Below are 16,543 nucleotides of genomic sequence, written 5' to 3' on the forward strand. Positions count from 1 at the left end.
ACAGATAGTCGGCCCATAGATATCTCTGTCTTTGTCTCCGGAGTGCTACACACTATTTAAATGAGGCTTTTTCCCAACTTTAAAACACACGGTATAATTGGTAGTTTAGAGAATGTGATTGTTTAGTTCTGTCTGTCAGGGGAGCATGCATCTTCTCTCTAAACATCCTCTGCGAGAAAACAAAGTCATTATGCTGTCAGAATTTCCACCCTCTGCACTATTTCCTGCTTGTGATGTGTGGACCCTTGAATCAAATGCTGACATGACAAAAACACACACAAGACAAATCTGGCACCTGGCAGCATAATGACTATCTAATACTTGTGCTATTTATAAACAGATTTGACCTACTGGATATTTAATGTCATCAATGAATGTGTGTGTGTGTGTGTGTGTGTGGTGCAGGGTTGTTTGCCCCTGGTGTTAATTTTTGATGTGAAGGAGGACGTGGAGCCCCAGTGTGTCAGTGCCCTCATGGAACAGCTGGACGTCTTCATCAGCATCAAGCCCAAACCCAGACAACCAAGCAAGGTAACATATACACATACACACACACACACACATCATCAACACACACACACACACACACACACACACAAACACTTGCACATATGCAGATGAACTGCACATACACACACTCACATAAACAGGAAGAAAAAGCAAAGACAGCAGGAATTTCTCATTCTTTCCAACACAACATTCCCACTTGTGTAGATACAACAGAAGAGATGCCTGCAAGCTCAACACGTCCACCTCTTGTAATGGTCTATCTCTAGCATTCAGGGTACGCCGTCTCACAGACACCAGCACACTCTCTCACAGGCTCTGGTAAAACCCTTTGCTTTTGTGACGACACTTGAAGGGGCTGTTGAAGGTTCCATACATATGAGTGCTATTTTGTAAGCCTGGTGATGAATGGCTATAGGGCAAAGATTTAGCAAAAGTTCTCATCAATGCATTCCAAGCTTTCTTCCTGTCGCTGTGTACCTTTATGAATGTTCTCTCCCTTCCTTCCAGTCTGTGATTGTGAAGAGTGTGGAGAGGAACGCGGGGAACATGTACGAAGCCCGGAAGGTTCTACTGGGCCTGGAAAGCGGAGACTCCACCTCGGCCAGCATCAACGGCCACTCTCCCTCCTCCTCCAATGGCCACACCTCTTCACCCACCCTCCTCTGTCCGGTCGGCCTGGACATCCTCGCCTCAGCTGGCCTGGGGCTGAGCACTCTGGGTAATCTGTTCTCCACCACACAATAGCGTTTTTTTTTTTTTTTTTTAAGTCTGAGTTGAAATGTGGCAATGGCATCCAAGAAAACACATTGCTAATGTGTTGCAGCTGATGCAGAATGCGATGTGCGTTCTATTTGTAGAATGTTCCTAATAGCTCACTGTTGTGGAATGCAGAATATGCCTCAACATTCCAGCTGTTCTGTAAGCAGTTTCCTGTTGCTTACAGTTTCCTGATGCTGACTCTTTGCCTTGGCTTTAGACTTGAGAGCAGATATTTACTGGATAACTCACTTTTCACCAAGGTCATCTTTGTTCCCTGGGTGTTGACAGGGGATGACAAATGAGTTCTTTTTAATGCCTTAGTGATTAAAAATAAATATTGGTTTTGAGTGAATTTTAAGCTTTCATTCCTGGAAGCATGACCATCTCCCTTGCTTAAAACCCTCCAAGTAATGAAAGTTATTATAGCCAAAAGGAAGACAAGCAATGAAGAACGGTAGACCAATATGACGTTCGGATCTTTAGAACTTAGGTCCTCTGCAATCACACCGGTTCCTTCACTGATTACAGGCCACGGAGGCCAAGTAGACCAACCTTATTTTAGCCTTCTATTTTAAACTCCTGAAACCACTGTTCTTCTCTCCCTACTGTGTGCCTGGCAGTCATGTTTGGGACACATCTGAGTGAAAATGAAGCTCGCCAGATTTGCAGACACTGGTTATTATGGTCCCGAGCGACTTAACATGTCACAGAGATTTGGGCCAACAAGTACAGTAAATCTTTCAATTTTATTTTTTTTCGTGGTCAAAACTCTATTTGTTTTAAAGACTACTAATGTAACGCAAAAGAAATGGTCAAGTCAGCTGTCTATTACATTACAGTAATCATTATCTAATTATGGTTACACTTTCAGGGCACACTTTCATTCAAAGTGACTTACATTCTAACAACAATGACTATTACATTACCATTGAAAGAGCATCAAATTGATAGCTAACTTCAATTACAACTGACAAGGTTTTTTCACTTTTTTGTGTAATAACTGTGAGTTTTATAACCAACAATAGCAGTTAAATGTTTTAAAAGAACATTTTGCAGTACTGTTGTTATGTTAGTTTGTGTTGTGTGTCTATCTGTTTTTTTTTATTTATTTTTTTTTGTTTTTAAAGACTTTATTAATTTAATTGTTCTGTGTTCTTGGTCATTCACTCCCTTGTCCACCAGGTCTCCTGAGCTCAGCAGTGGGCCCCGGTCTGAACGGGGCGTCAGCCCCAAACTCGGCCCTGAACGGGTCCAGCGTCGGCGTGGGCTCACCCTCAGGGCCGTGCCCCCCCTCCCTCTGGACCAACGCCCTCACCACCCCGTCCAGCACACAGTGTGAGTGCGGAGCTCCTGTGGTAGACCACCGCACTTCAAAGTTTTGGAGAAGTGTGTTAGACCCCTTTTATAGTTGTGTGCTGTGTGTGTTTCACTAATTCACGGATTGGGATAAATACGGAGACCAAATTTCCTTCACGGGATCAAAAGAGTATATATACTGAAAGAACAGCATGAAGGGGTATAATGTCAAGATGCCTTTGCTTAATTTCAAAATCCAGGAGATTACAATCTTGTTCACATAGAACAGCACAGTATTCATTGATAAAGAGGTGCACAAAAGGGAGTGTACACAGAAATAATACGGTTAATATGGTTGTCTTCACACATATGTGCTTTTTGCAGTGTGAAATTAAGTAAAGGCATCTTGACATTATACCCCTTCATGCTGTTCTTTCAGTATATATACTCTTTTGATCCCGTGGATTTTGATATGACAAAGATTTGTACCTACATCATAATGTTCACCAGAAATGACACACATTCATAGTATAATATTGGATTTGAAGTATAGTAAGTATAGTTCAAGTGATGTGGTCTGAAATGAAATGAAATCCTTGGTTCTTTATGTAACTTGATAGGGGCTATCAAAGGGACTATCAAAAGATGTGTGTTTGGCAGATGGAGCATCAGATGTAATTTCCTAATCACGTTTAAATAGCAAGTTGCATAATGTTCCATCATTGCTCATTTTCCACTGATTTTCCACTCATTATTCTTTCTCCCTCATTATTTTGTGTGGAATCTTCTTGGAACATTCCCGAATGGAAAATTATGGAAAATGCTCAAGAATCTCATAGTCCTTGGTCAGATCCTGCTCATGATTGACTCAAGAATAAATAATTCAATGACGTGATGGGTCAGAGGGAACTAAACCTGCTAACACACCGATTTGTGTGTGTGTGTGTGTGAGAGAGTGAGTGTGTGTTGGCATATGTATCCTCATCAGATATGCATTGTAATGGTCTTGTTTACTGTGCCAGACTATTAAGTACATGTACACACACTCATGCACAATATCACTTTCACTCCCTTGGCCTCATCCTTTCCCCTGATATATCTCTGGAACTCCAGCAGAGGGCACTGTACTGTGGGGGCTCCACCTTTTGCTGAGTTACATTTTTAACTTTAATATGATCTGGAAGCTTGTTGGCGATCCTAGAGGTCACCAGCCTCTTTTTTTAGGAAATGTTGTATGTGAGTCTTTGCATGCAGGTTGTGTGTTGAATGTGAGTCTTTGTAGCCCAACAACTCAGAAAGGACAACAGCATTCAAAGCCCTGTCTAAATATTGTTATGCTTACAGTTAGAAACTGGGCAGGTCTGGAAAGACTCACTAGGTGGTCCATAGCTTAAGTCATGTTGCAGGTGTTCTCTCTTACTGAGAATTTACACTGCAAGCAAGATGTAGCCGTGAGTGAAACATAATCAGTTTACTCTTCCTCTGATGTGATTGTAATGGTGTGTTTAACAATATGTTTTTGTGTATGCTTCAGTTATGCATTTTAAAAATTGACCTGAAGGTTGAAAACACACTCTCATGTGCAAAGCACTGGCGCTCTAAATTGTTGAATTGATTCCAATGGAATTTAGTCTGTAACAGTAGACCAGAGCCATGGCTCATGGGTCTGCAATAGACACATTCAGGAAGAACAGTGAACACTCTGAGATTTATTTGAGAAAAGTCAGTTTGGCTAGGTCACATACTTTAGGCCTTTGTGTTTCACATATTAACAAATAGCTTCTTGTCGATAGAAATGGTTTGGGAGATTTACCAGTAAGATGGAGGACTGGCCTTAAATCAGTCTCTCTCTCTCTCTCTCTCTGTCTCTCTCTGTCTCTCTCTCTCTGAAAATCAAATGGGCTTTATTGCAAGACAAACCCCTCTTTTGTATCGTCAAAGCATTCCTGCATTATCTCTTTCTTCTTTGTTTCTCTCTCTCTCTCTCCCTCAGGCTTCTCGTCTGCCCTGATGCTGCACCAGGCGTCCCAGGCGTCTCTGAGCAGCATCCTGCTGTCTGGAGTGCAGGCCTACACCCAGAGCACCCCCTCCCCACCCCGGCCTCACCCCCATCCACAAGCCCACCGGCGGATCTGCCGCAGACTGCCACCTGAACGGCCACGTTAAGGTAACATGCACATACTGTATAAGCACACATGTATACTGTATGTACACTTAACACCATCCAAACTCTCATACCTTGGCCACAGTCTGCCACCTTAATGACTATTTAAGATGATTCATTTCACACACACACACACACACTTAAACACACACACCCTAACAGTCTACCACTTCCTCTATGATATTTCTGCTGGCCAAGTTAGGCGCCAGTGCCGAGTTTCTGCTGCCCTTGCAAGTAGATGTTGAAACATAAAGGGTAAAGTAATATCCCCTCTGGGCCGCTTCAAAAGATGTCATTAAATATGGGCACCATAAACGGTGCATAGTAGTTTACTATTTCCCATTTCCCCTCATGATGCTGCTGTATTCTGTGTAAATTAATGTGTTTGACATCATTTGCACTGGAATCTTGCTAATAGTCCATGAGCCACAGGCCCAAAAAGGGGCGTGTCACTACCACTTGGGGGGGGGGGGGGGGGGGGGGGCAAATTCTCACTATATTTTTCTGAAAGCTACATATCTCTGGAGTATAAAATGGTATGATAGCAAGTTGGATCTTGTAGCTTTGTGGCTGTACAGGCCTTCAAAGTTGACCTCTGATTTGAAAAAAAGGAAATTCCGACTATTGGCTTTTTTTTGTTAAACCACTCATAAGAGATACAGCAACAATCATTGATGGAATGTCTCTGGTCCAGAAGGTCAATAACAATGTCTCAACTTATGCAGACATTGCTGCTGCTATTCATAGCATGATCCATAAAGAGGCAAAGCAGAGGCAGATATTTTTTTAGATTAAATTAGATTAGATTTAGCTTTATTGTCATTGTGCAGAGAACAAGTACAGAGACAACGAAATGCAGTTTGCGTCTAACCAGAAGTGCAAAAAAGCAGAAAAGTGCAATGTGATATACTGTACACAGTATAGGCAGGTGGTGCATAGACAGGACAAGAAATATAGTGCAGTGTAGACAGTAGTATACAGTTGTTTTGCAGAAGGTGGTTTAGAGTAGCATAAATTAAATATTTAGTATGAACCATATAGACAGATATGTACAGTATATACAACTATGTGCAGTATGGTAACAGTACCATTGTAGTGCAGAAACAGTAACATTACAATAGTATTAATAGTGTATGTGCAGGATGAAAAGCAGTGGAATATGGCTATGTACAGTAAAAAGTGTAATTACAGTATGTACATTTGTAAATAAATAGATGGATGGGATAGATGGGTGGGATAGGGTAGTGCAGTTGTGGAGGGGGCTAGGGGATGTCCGCCTCCTAGTTGTCCCTGTCAAGGTTGCCATGCTCGTGGACACCTCAACAGGCACAGGCAAGGAGGCATCAGGCGGGGGCGGGGCAGGGGGAGATGGGGGCTTAGTTTGTTGGATGTCACCGGGATTGATGGATGCAGAGCTAGAGTTCAGTAGGGTGACAGCCGCAGGAAAGAAGCTTCCTCTGAACCTGCTGGTTCGGATGCGGAGAGACCTGTAACGCCTCCTGGAGGGGAGGGGAGTGTACAGTCTGTGGTTGGGGTGAGAACAGTCTTTAATGATGCGCACCTTACACAAGCATCGCTTGCCCTGGATGGCCTCGATGGAGGGGAGTGAGGAACCGGTGATGTGTTGGGCAGTTTTCACCACCCTCTGCAGTGCTTTCCGGTCGTGGGCAGAGCAGTTGCCATACCAAACTATGATACAGTTGGTGAGGATGCTCTTGATGTTGCAGCAGTAGACGTTCACCAGGATCTGAGGAGACAGATGGACCTCAGAAAAATGAGATGCTGGTGAGCCTTTTTGATCAGGGTAGAGGTGTTGAGGGTCCAAGAGGAGTCCTCAGAGATGTGGACACCCAGAAACTTGAAGCTGGTGACATGCTCCACCTCAGTCCTGTTGATGAGAATGGGTGTGTATGTGTGTGTGCTAGCTTTAGACTTCCTGAAGTCCACAATGAGCTCTTTGGTCTTCTTAGTGTTGAGAGCCAGGTTGTTATCAGTGCACCACGATGTTAGGTGCTGAACCTCCTCCCTGTAGGCCGTCTCATCGTTATTGCTGATGAGCCCAATCACCGTAGTGTCATCTTTAAACTTGACAATGGTTTTAGAGCCATGTACAGGTGTGCAGTCGTAGGTGAAGAGGGAGTAGAGGAGAGGGCTCAGCACACATCCCTGTGGTACACTGGTGTTCGATGTTTGAGGAGGTGCGATTATCTAACCTAACAGACTGAGGTCTGTTGGTTAGGAAGTCCAGAATCCATAAGTTTGGTTTTTCTTTTATCACATACACATATATTGGTAGATGTTTTTTCTTTACCTTGACATGTTTCGACGTATACTTCCATCTTCATCAGAAGGTCACACGGTGGAGTAGTGTGACACATTTTTATCAGCTGATGTTGTTACGGAGGTGTGATCCACCTGTCAGTTTTTTGACAGGTGGACCACACCTCCTGCATGCCAGAGTCACTAAGCAGGAGAACAACCGATACCACCGCTGGATAAAGGAGGCGATTGAAATAAGAAAGCGGAGCCCAAAGACGATGAACAGAGATGAGGGAGCATATATGCTCACCCATACCTGGAGTGCCGTCCTGGGGGGCGGCTGACTGACAGCAGGAGGTGTGGTCCACCTGTCAAAAAACTGACAGGTGGATCACCTCCGTAACAACATCAGCTGATAAAAACCTTCTGATGAAGATGGAAGTACATTATACGTCGAAACATGTCAAGGAAAAACATCTACCAATATAGGTGTATATGATAAAAGAAGAAGGTAGAATAGTAATGATCAATAAGGTCTGCATTCAGGTATTGCCATAACATGTTGCTCTGAAAACTCAAATTAGCTTTTTTTTGCACATAAATCTTGAATTTTATCAACCAAAATGAAGAGCAAAATCACATAATGAGTCAAAATATGTATGCCAACATCAAACACCACATATGCATCAGTAATAATAAGATTTGGATTATTTTCTGGGCTCTTATGAGTGTTTTAACAAAAAAAAGCCAATAGGTGGAATTTCCTTTTTTTTCAAATCAGAGGTCAACTTTGAAGGCCTGTACAGCCACAAAGCTACAAGACCATTTTATACTCCAGAGATATGTAGCTTTCAGAAAAATATAGTGAGAATTTGCCCCCCCAAGTGGTAGTGACGACCCCCTGTGGCTCATGGACTATAAGGCACTCTTCAGCATTCCCTCTCACTCTTGGTGTGTGTGTGCGTGTGCCTGCGCGTGTGCGTGTGTGTGTGTGTATGTGTGTGTACAACAGCATCCAGGTTCCGTGTACAGTCGCATATCCTCCGCCTCCCTGGCTGATGTGGTTCTGAGTCCAGCCCACTGTGACCCTGCCCCTCAATCCAACACACACAACCCGGCAGAACCGCTGTCCAGCAAGTCCAGCTCTGATGAAGGTATACATACACACACACACACAGGTCTACATAGGCTAACTAATTTGTAGGGCAGCTCTGCCAGTTGGTCAACATGACCTCTCCAAACACAGAAGATACTAACAACTCTAATCACTATATGGCCTATGGTCATATTTATACCTTTTCTGTCTGCGGCTCCCTCCAGGTTCAGACACGTTTGTTGAGGTGGGCATGCCCAGGAGCCCGTCTCACTCGGCCAATGGCAACGACCTGAAGCAGATGGTGGCCTCCTGCAAGTCGTCGTCAGGAAAACGGCAGACCGTGGAACTGCTGCAAGGCACCAAGAACTCTCACCTGCAGTAGGTTATGCTGCAACCTCCACACAACCAAACACAAACATTTACCATCCTGTCATGTTCTGATGATCTCTTGAGGGCAGTATATTGTTTGCTTCAGCCAGTATATGGACTTCTCATGCCTTATACTAAATGTGTGTGTGTGTGTGTGTGTGTGTGTGTGTGTGTGTGTGTGTGTGTGTGTGTGATTTTAGTGTTTTGTTCATCTTACTTGATAGTTCATATAATTTTTTTAAGTGTGTGTGTGTTTGTAATATGCAGAGAATCATATTGTGCCTCCAAAAGAGACCACTGCACATTTTTCTGATGTTATCCAACAGTTGCTGAGTTTTCTTGAGATCTTTATCTCTTAAATGTGTGTGTGCACGCGTGTGTGTGTGAGCGCAGTTCGGACTGCCTGCTGTCGGACGCTGACTCCAGCTCCTCAGAGAGCCCGATGGCAGATAAGCGGGCTCCTGGCAGCGAGCGGGCAGCGGAGAGGGCAGCCCAGCAGAACTTTGAGCGGATCGTACTCTCACCACAGTCTGCCACCTATGCCAACATGCAGGTACCACAAGGACTCTCTGCCACATCTGAAATATTTCAGTTTGCCCTGAGTCCCACAGATCCCAAAAACTCATTGCTTCCCATAATGGCAGACTTGTTCCTATGATGGCATTTACATAAATAATGCAAGAGCACGTTTTGTTTTACAATATGCATGTTGTACTCAATGCACTTTTGTCTGCATATTTTTACACTGGAATTGATGGCAGTGTTCAAGCAATTGCACTGTACTGGCACTGACTCCATCATGTGAAGTGCACAAACATGTACTGAGTTATTACATTACTCACTTTGAAATGGTCTGAAAGGGTAACCATGCAGAACGGGAAAGAAAAGTATTAAAAACAATAAGAAAATCTGTTTGAAATTTCATTGAAATTTCATGCCAAATATTCAAACGTCGGAAGGGAGGGAAACTAGTGTTTGTAGGATTACAATGTCTGGAAAACTGGTTTGTCTGAGCCAAGTCATGATTTTTATGTACGTGATATAATCGAAATTGGCGTCCAATTGGCATCTCGTTATTTGTTTTAAAACTTCATACAGCACATTCAGAAGTGTCACATTTTACTTTTATGAATGGAAATGATGTTTTAGGGTGGATTCAGTTTTATTTTCCCAAGACTTCGCCATCTTTTTTTATGCTTGTCCTTCAGATAGCGTTTGACTTACGTTTGTATTACTCAAATAAAATGTTTTGATGGGTAATTATTTCTGACCGAAGAGAATATCCATTCTTCGTCCACAGTGCAATTTATGATCTGACATTGTTTTTGGAGACAGGATCAGCCACTTAATTCCCGGTCTACAGAAAAAAACAATGTTTTGAATGAAAACTTTTGAATGTGGATCAACTGTACAGTAATAAGGTTCAGTAGCAATCCAGTATCTATTTTTTATTTTTTTTCATCAATTTCTAATTGTATTTTCTCATCACTCTTCAGGCCTTTGACTATGAGCAGAAGAAGCTGTTGGCAACCAAAGGTGAGTTGCCCTATCCTGTCTGCCTTGTGCACAAGTTATTTAGATCATTCCAGATTGTCTATTACATTTTCTTACATTGAATTACATTTTTGATTCATAAGAAGCTAAACAATTTACTTCCCAGATATACTGTATTTTGTCATCAGCTTTTGCTTGTCCCCATAATGCCCATAATGCCCATATTTGCCCATAGTGTTTAGCTACATGTAACTCCTTTCTTCATTGATGAATACTTAGGTGTTTATGTAAGACAAAACTGCCATTTGTATGTGTTCTCAGTTGTTGTTTATATTTTACCCTGCAGCCATGTTGAAGAAGCCAGTGGTTACAGAGGTGCGGACTCCTACCAACACATGGAGTGGCCTGGGATTCTCCAAGTCCATGCCAGCCGAGACCATTAAGGAGCTGCGCAGAGCCAACCACATCTCGTACAAGCCCACCATGAGCACCACCTATGAGGTACACAAAAGTGCATATCTCGCTCACTCAGTCATGCACGTAAGCATGCACTCACATACACACGCACACACACACACACACGCACACACACACACACACGCATACACCCCAACACACACGTGTGCGTGCACACACACAAACACAGCATCATGATTTCATCAAAATGTTCTTGCAACCATCAATAGGATATAGGGGATTTCAAGGCTGCAGCCTAGAGAGCTCCTCTGGTCCATCTGTGTCTGTGGTTTGAGCTGCTAACAGGAAACTCCCTCAGAGAAAGACCATAATCATTTGTGAAAAATTAAAGTAAATACCAGTTTAATTTAATTTACCGAGTGTCATAAGTGGTTAGGATGATTTTAATTTGCTAGTATTCAGGTACCACATTGGTAATGTGAATATCAGTGCACACAATTTTCCACAACCCACAATGAAGCTATTGCACAGAGCACAAACCATGTGAAAAACCCACCTAAACTGTATTTACATACCAAAACTGCTCACGAGCATGAGCTGTGACTTCGCTCACCATCCCTCCACACTCCATCTTCATCCCTTGATCTTTTCCCTCCTCTTTTCCCTCCTCTTCTCCCTCTCTCCTTACCCTCGCTTGTTGCTGGTCTGCAGTGGAGCACTACCTGAGCAGCAGTAACTACATGGACTGCATCTCCTCCATGAACGGCACCAATGGCTGCTCTCTGAACGCCTCCCTCAAGGGCTCGGAACTGCCGGAGCTTTTCAGCAAACTGGGCCTGGGCAAATACACCGACGTCTTCCAGCAGCAGGAGGTGAGGCTCACTGTCCCACGCAATTCCCCTTGTAACCATCTCAGCTTTTTATGCAGTTCCAAAACCCTTTTCAGTTAAATCTTTTTTTTTTTTAGATTTAACATGTTACTTAAGGCTTTATAATACGATATATTTGCATAAATCATATAGACTAGCAATCTTCAAATGATGATGGACCATAATTGCAAACATGTTTTTAAAATGGGTCTGATATATAGCAAACAAACCCTTTTGGTTCTAGATGGCTGATTTTATGAACCCTGAGCTACCATCTGGTGTTAAGTAATGGATAATTCTGCATAGATATAGCTACGTAATGGTCAAGGTTGTGCTCTTTACTCTAACTCAGTGCTGTCTGGCCTCAGGTCTTGGTTCCTCCCTTTCACTCATTAATATTACTCTGGCCTCACTCTCCACTCTGCTCTCCTCCTGTGGAAAGAAGCAGTCAGCTTGTCAGAGTTGCCCCGCCTGTCATTCTCCATCTCCTCCAATGAGTCAATCTGGCACTCGCCACAAGCTGTCGCCAGTGAAAAACAAATGGATTTCTCTTTCTCTCTCTCTCTCTCTCTCTCTCTCTCTCTGTCTCTGTTTTTCTCCACCCCGGCTCCCTGCATGTGACATGTTCACTTAGAGGTACTTAAAGTGGAGGAGGTGAAAAAGATGCAGGCGTGTGGCGCACGGCAACCTGAGCACCCGCTGCTTTTGCCACAAGCAAGAATGGCCAGGATGCCGGTAATTGGCTTCCTGGGAGAAGGGTGTGAAAACCTCGGGTTGAGAGCTTGCACTCCGCCGTGTCTTGGCAGGTCTAGAAATAGCTTGACAGCAAATGGACCATTTAGAAAAAGGAAAGAGATAAAGCTGAAAAACGGTCTTTCCATGTGTTTTTGGAGACCAGTTGGACAGTTTCAACATTGTTTTTTTTGTGGAGGCATTAGCATCATTGATGTAACTTTGGCAAAGTATTAGAGGAGATTCGATGCTGAGACACTGGAGTTTTACATGCAAATGTATGGACCATTCTCATGCCTCTCATCTGAAAGCTGTTTGCCTTCCCCACCAGAGGGATCTGTTGCAACATATCGCAGCCCAGCGGGGTTAACACAGATTAGAATGCATGCAGGCCAAGCAGAGCATTGAGCTGAGGCAGAGACCGCTCCACTGAGGGCTTAGCACGGGTTTTACTCTCAATCTCAGCAAAATGAACAGGGATTTGAGCCACATATTTATTGATTGTTGATTGGATGGGTGATGGTGGTGGGGGGTGTTGAGGTCAGAAAAGTGTCTTTCTCACTCTATGGTTCACACACACACACACAGATCGATCTGCAGACGTTCCTCACACTCACTGACCAGGACCTGAAGGAGCTCGGCATCACCACATTTGGAGCGCGCCGGAAAATGCTGCTGGCTATCTCAGGTGCGTGTGTGTGTGCGTGTGCGTGTGCGTGTGTGCGTGTGTGTGTGTGTGTGTGAGCGAGATAGAGAGTGAATGGACATGTGTGTGTGTTGATGTCAGTTTATGACTGAATTTATTGAGGAGGGCTCTGTGAATTATGAATTGATGTGAGTATTTATGGATTTTTTTTATGGACCCATTAGGATTTTTTCCTGGATAACAGCAATGTGTTTCATATCAAACATTCCCCTGCCATCTCTTTCCTTCCTCCGTTTTCCCAGAACTGAACAAGAACCGTCGAAAACTCTTTGATCCGCCCAACATGCGCTCGTCCTTCCTAGAGGGGGGTGCCAGCGGCCGCCTGCCGCGCCAGTTCCACGCTGACATGGCGAGTGTTAGCGGCCGCTGGTGAGATCCACACCGCTTGGGCAGTTCCCCAGGTACTGCAACACCCTCACCCCAACCCACCGCCACCCCCCATCCTTTGCCACCTCAGCGGAGTTCATCTCAGCCTCTCTGGGACTATGTATGCCAGCCTTGCTTTTGTGGGCAGTTCAGCCCATTACAAAAGGTCTAATGTGTCAAACAAGGTCCCTGAAGAAAAGGAAAGAAAAAAGGCCTCTATCTTCTGATGTCCTTATTACGGTGCTGTACGTGTTCTATGTATGTACGTATGTATGATAAAAATGATAAAAGGATAATGTTACTGCCATTAAGGAAAGGTACAGCCATTGTGCAGAACACATAGGAAAGGGAAGGGAAGAATGCAACATAAAATATAATAGTAACACAGTACTATTTGCATTCATGTTTGGCTGTTGTATCGGTATAATGCACTTTAAAATTACTTAGATATTTTGCCTGTAGGGTAGCTGCCTCCTTGAAGCTAAATATATGCATATATGTTTTTTTTTTTTTTTTTCAATCATGTATTTTCTCTGTGCACAGGGTTGCAGGGCCAAAGCCTAGAGTAAGCACTTACTGAAGAAGGGGACTGAAAGGTCAAAAGGTCACATTTTAGTGTCATTCTGGATTCAGTGACTTTAGCGGACTAGCGGGAGAGGTTGAATTAATTATGAGCAGACTTTGAGCTTCAGAATCCATCCGTCCGTCCGAACCTAGTCCTCACTATTTTACTTTTGTAGCTAATTATTTTGTAATCTCAGTGTATTCTTTTGATATGCCTCCTTTGTTTTGTGTGTTATATTCATGTATTTTAATATGGAATATTGGTTTACAGGTATTTTTTTTTTTTTTTATACAAAATTATTTGTTTTGATGATTTATTATTTTAAAAAATTGTTCTCCAGTCAATATTTTTCCTATTAACTGAATCATCTTGTAACGATTAAGATGAAGTTACCTTAAGATCAGGTCCACGGTTGGCTGGCAGTGGAAATGAGAGCAGTTTGTGTGTGTGAGTGTATGTGTGTGAAAACATTAGGCTCTCTCTGTCTGAATGCCTCCAGGCGTTCTTCCTGGTCACTGTCACACAACAGGAGATAGCCATACATTAGATGAGGTTCTATATACCCCAATGTATTTGTGTATATGAACCAGTATTGTTATGTTGTTTTTGTTGGTGACATATTTACTGTTACAGGAGTTCATGTCAACAGTGAGAGGTTTAAGCCACCAGTTTAGAGTTGAGCTGTGAAAATATTTTTGTGTCTGGATTTATGAAGGGACATGCAGTATTCACACTTAAACTCATCTTAACTTTACACAGTCCAGATGGGTAGTATTATAGCACATACTCAAGGTTATTCTCCAGCTGAAATACATTGGCTGATTGATTAAATCCTTTTTTTTAAGAATCTGTGGTACTCTTGTCAGTGGTACAATCTAAAATAATGAATGTCAACCACTAAAGGTTAGATACGTTGTCTGGTTTTCAATGTGTTGGACATGACAAGCTTTTCATAATGTCAGGTTTCTGTTTTGGTACAAAAGAGAGTTGCATTTTTTTTTCTCCAAATGATGCAGTGCAATACAGGAGAAGTCACATAACCAAGCCAGCATTCTCAGTCTTAAAGTGACTTCATTGTAGATCATTGTAAAAGTAAAATGTTAACTTTTTGTGCTTCACAAGCAGTATATGCTTTAAAATACTTACTCTTTTCCACCTGTATCCAAATGTATTCAAGTCAGTTGACCATGGCTGGTGAAAAAACTCCTACAGGGATGCAGTTTTGTCTCTTTACCTGTAAATGTGTCTTCATTGACAGACAAATCAGTTGATATTATGCTTCAGCCACAGCCAGGTTTCTTTCTGATGCTGTTGTCCATGATCGGTCAGCAGCAAGACTAACAGTTGGTTTTGTCTCGCCGACTGCCTTTCTGTCTGTGTGAGAGCCATCAGTTTAGGTGGTTCTGAGTTCCAGTTTACAGTAATAGTTTGAACTACAAATAGGGACCTGTTGTCATCAGAGTTGCTGTTGACCAAAGCAATATCTCCAGCGTGGAAGCATTGAATTGTTTCATGTCTCTGTACTCATTCTAAAATGGCTCATTCAGTGAGTCTTGCTTGAGGTCTGATTCTGGCCAAATTTGCCTGTCAATCAGTCTTTTCCTTGCTTGTGTGCCTTAATGTTCTCTAAAGGAACAGCTATGTTGTTCTGTTTAGTGTTTACTACGTCATCCTCCCAAAAGCGGGGGGATTCTGGGAAATGTAGTTGTTTCTTTTGGACGTGGCCTTCTGACACGGCTGAGCAGAATTGAGGGATTTTTAGGGGAAAAAATACATTTGGCTAAGACCAAATAGAAAAAATCCCCACCTGTAAAGGGGCTCTCTGATATGGAGCCCCTAAAGGGAAATGTGCATAAAAGTGTTTTTATGAAACTTTTGAAATGAAAACATTTTTTTCACGTCCCTTTACGGGCACCATACTCTGACAAAGGGCTGCACTAAAGGAAACACTGGAAACAACCCCACTCATTGTTCACGTTTTTGCCAAAAAACAAAACCCAGTGCACAAAAATGTCCAAATCGGTGTACTACCTGCAGTGTTGTTGGGTTATGGATGATTGTTGATCTATATGTAAATGTAGTTCCACAGATATTGGTACAAATTTAAGAACAAAAAAAGTGTTCTGAAACTGTTTGCCACATAAAATAAAAACCTTAAGTATTCAAATTGAGCCTCCTTGTAATCTTGTCAGATATATTAGTAAGTATGGATGTCATTTTCACTCACCTATTGTTCCAGGTGTAAACAAAGGATGCCCATGTGCAAGTGTTAATGAGTATTTATTGAGAATAAAATGGGATGGGGATGAGAATTGGAAACTAGGGAAAAGGTTCTGTGACCGCATTTCTTGCATGCGGGAATGTATGTATGGGAGTTACAAATTGATACACTCAAAACATCTGATGTTATGACACAAAAGCAGTTCTACAAGAGTGAACAATTAAATTGCACTCACTCTTTTGTATGAAACTCTTCCATAAACTTGCCCCTCTCCTGTGTAGTGATGCCACCATGCCAACACGCCTGCTTATTTTAATTTTATGAAGAGGGCTTTCCCTAATCTCCAGAGGGATTAAAGCTTCCCTCATGTAGTTTATCTTTCTGAGTTATTATCCGGTCATTTTTTCGCACTAAACTTGTCCGTGTTACATTTGCCCATTAGGCTACAAAACCACTACGTTTTTAAATTAATATTTTTCCAATTCTTTCTCTATGCAGGGATCTTATAACAAATTCAGTGGGCTCCACAACAGCTGTGGTGTAATCACACTGTTCAGCACTGAAATGAGGTAGGATATCAGATGTAACGTGTTAAATTATAAGAACTCATCATTTAATCATGAAATTGTTAACTTTTGATTCTTAAATTGTAAAGAATTCTTAGATTGTAAAACTTTAAGTGATATCAAATGAGTAGCCCCAACAAGCAATTGTCAGAGT

The 16,543-nt window shown here is 42.5% G+C and overlaps 1 protein-coding gene across 1 annotated transcript in view; it reads left to right on the top strand.

Moving 5' to 3' along the window:
- LOC125311273 (protein bicaudal C homolog 1-B-like) overlaps positions 1 to 13,330 on the top strand; it is a 52,310-nt gene extending 38,980 nt beyond the window's left edge. The window contains 13 exon segments of the mRNA XM_048269170.1: positions 406 to 531; positions 1,018 to 1,228; positions 2,452 to 2,604; positions 4,559 to 4,658; positions 4,660 to 4,732; positions 8,001 to 8,142; positions 8,309 to 8,462; positions 8,847 to 9,006; positions 9,950 to 9,989; positions 10,294 to 10,448; positions 11,033 to 11,236; positions 12,554 to 12,653; positions 12,914 to 13,330. Of these exon segments, the coding sequence (XP_048125127.1) occupies positions 406 to 531; positions 1,018 to 1,228; positions 2,452 to 2,604; positions 4,559 to 4,658; positions 4,660 to 4,732; positions 8,001 to 8,142; positions 8,309 to 8,462; positions 8,847 to 9,006; positions 9,950 to 9,989; positions 10,294 to 10,448; positions 11,033 to 11,236; positions 12,554 to 12,653; positions 12,914 to 13,044 (1,749 nt within the window). The 3' untranslated portion in view covers positions 13,045 to 13,330.
- The last annotated feature ends 3,213 nt before the right edge of the window (positions 13,331 to 16,543 follow it).

The sequence above is a fragment of the Alosa alosa genome, chromosome 18, assembly GCF_017589495.1.
Source record: "Alosa alosa isolate M-15738 ecotype Scorff River chromosome 18, AALO_Geno_1.1, whole genome shotgun sequence".
Taxonomy (NCBI): domain Eukaryota; kingdom Metazoa; phylum Chordata; class Actinopteri; order Clupeiformes; family Clupeidae; genus Alosa; species Alosa alosa.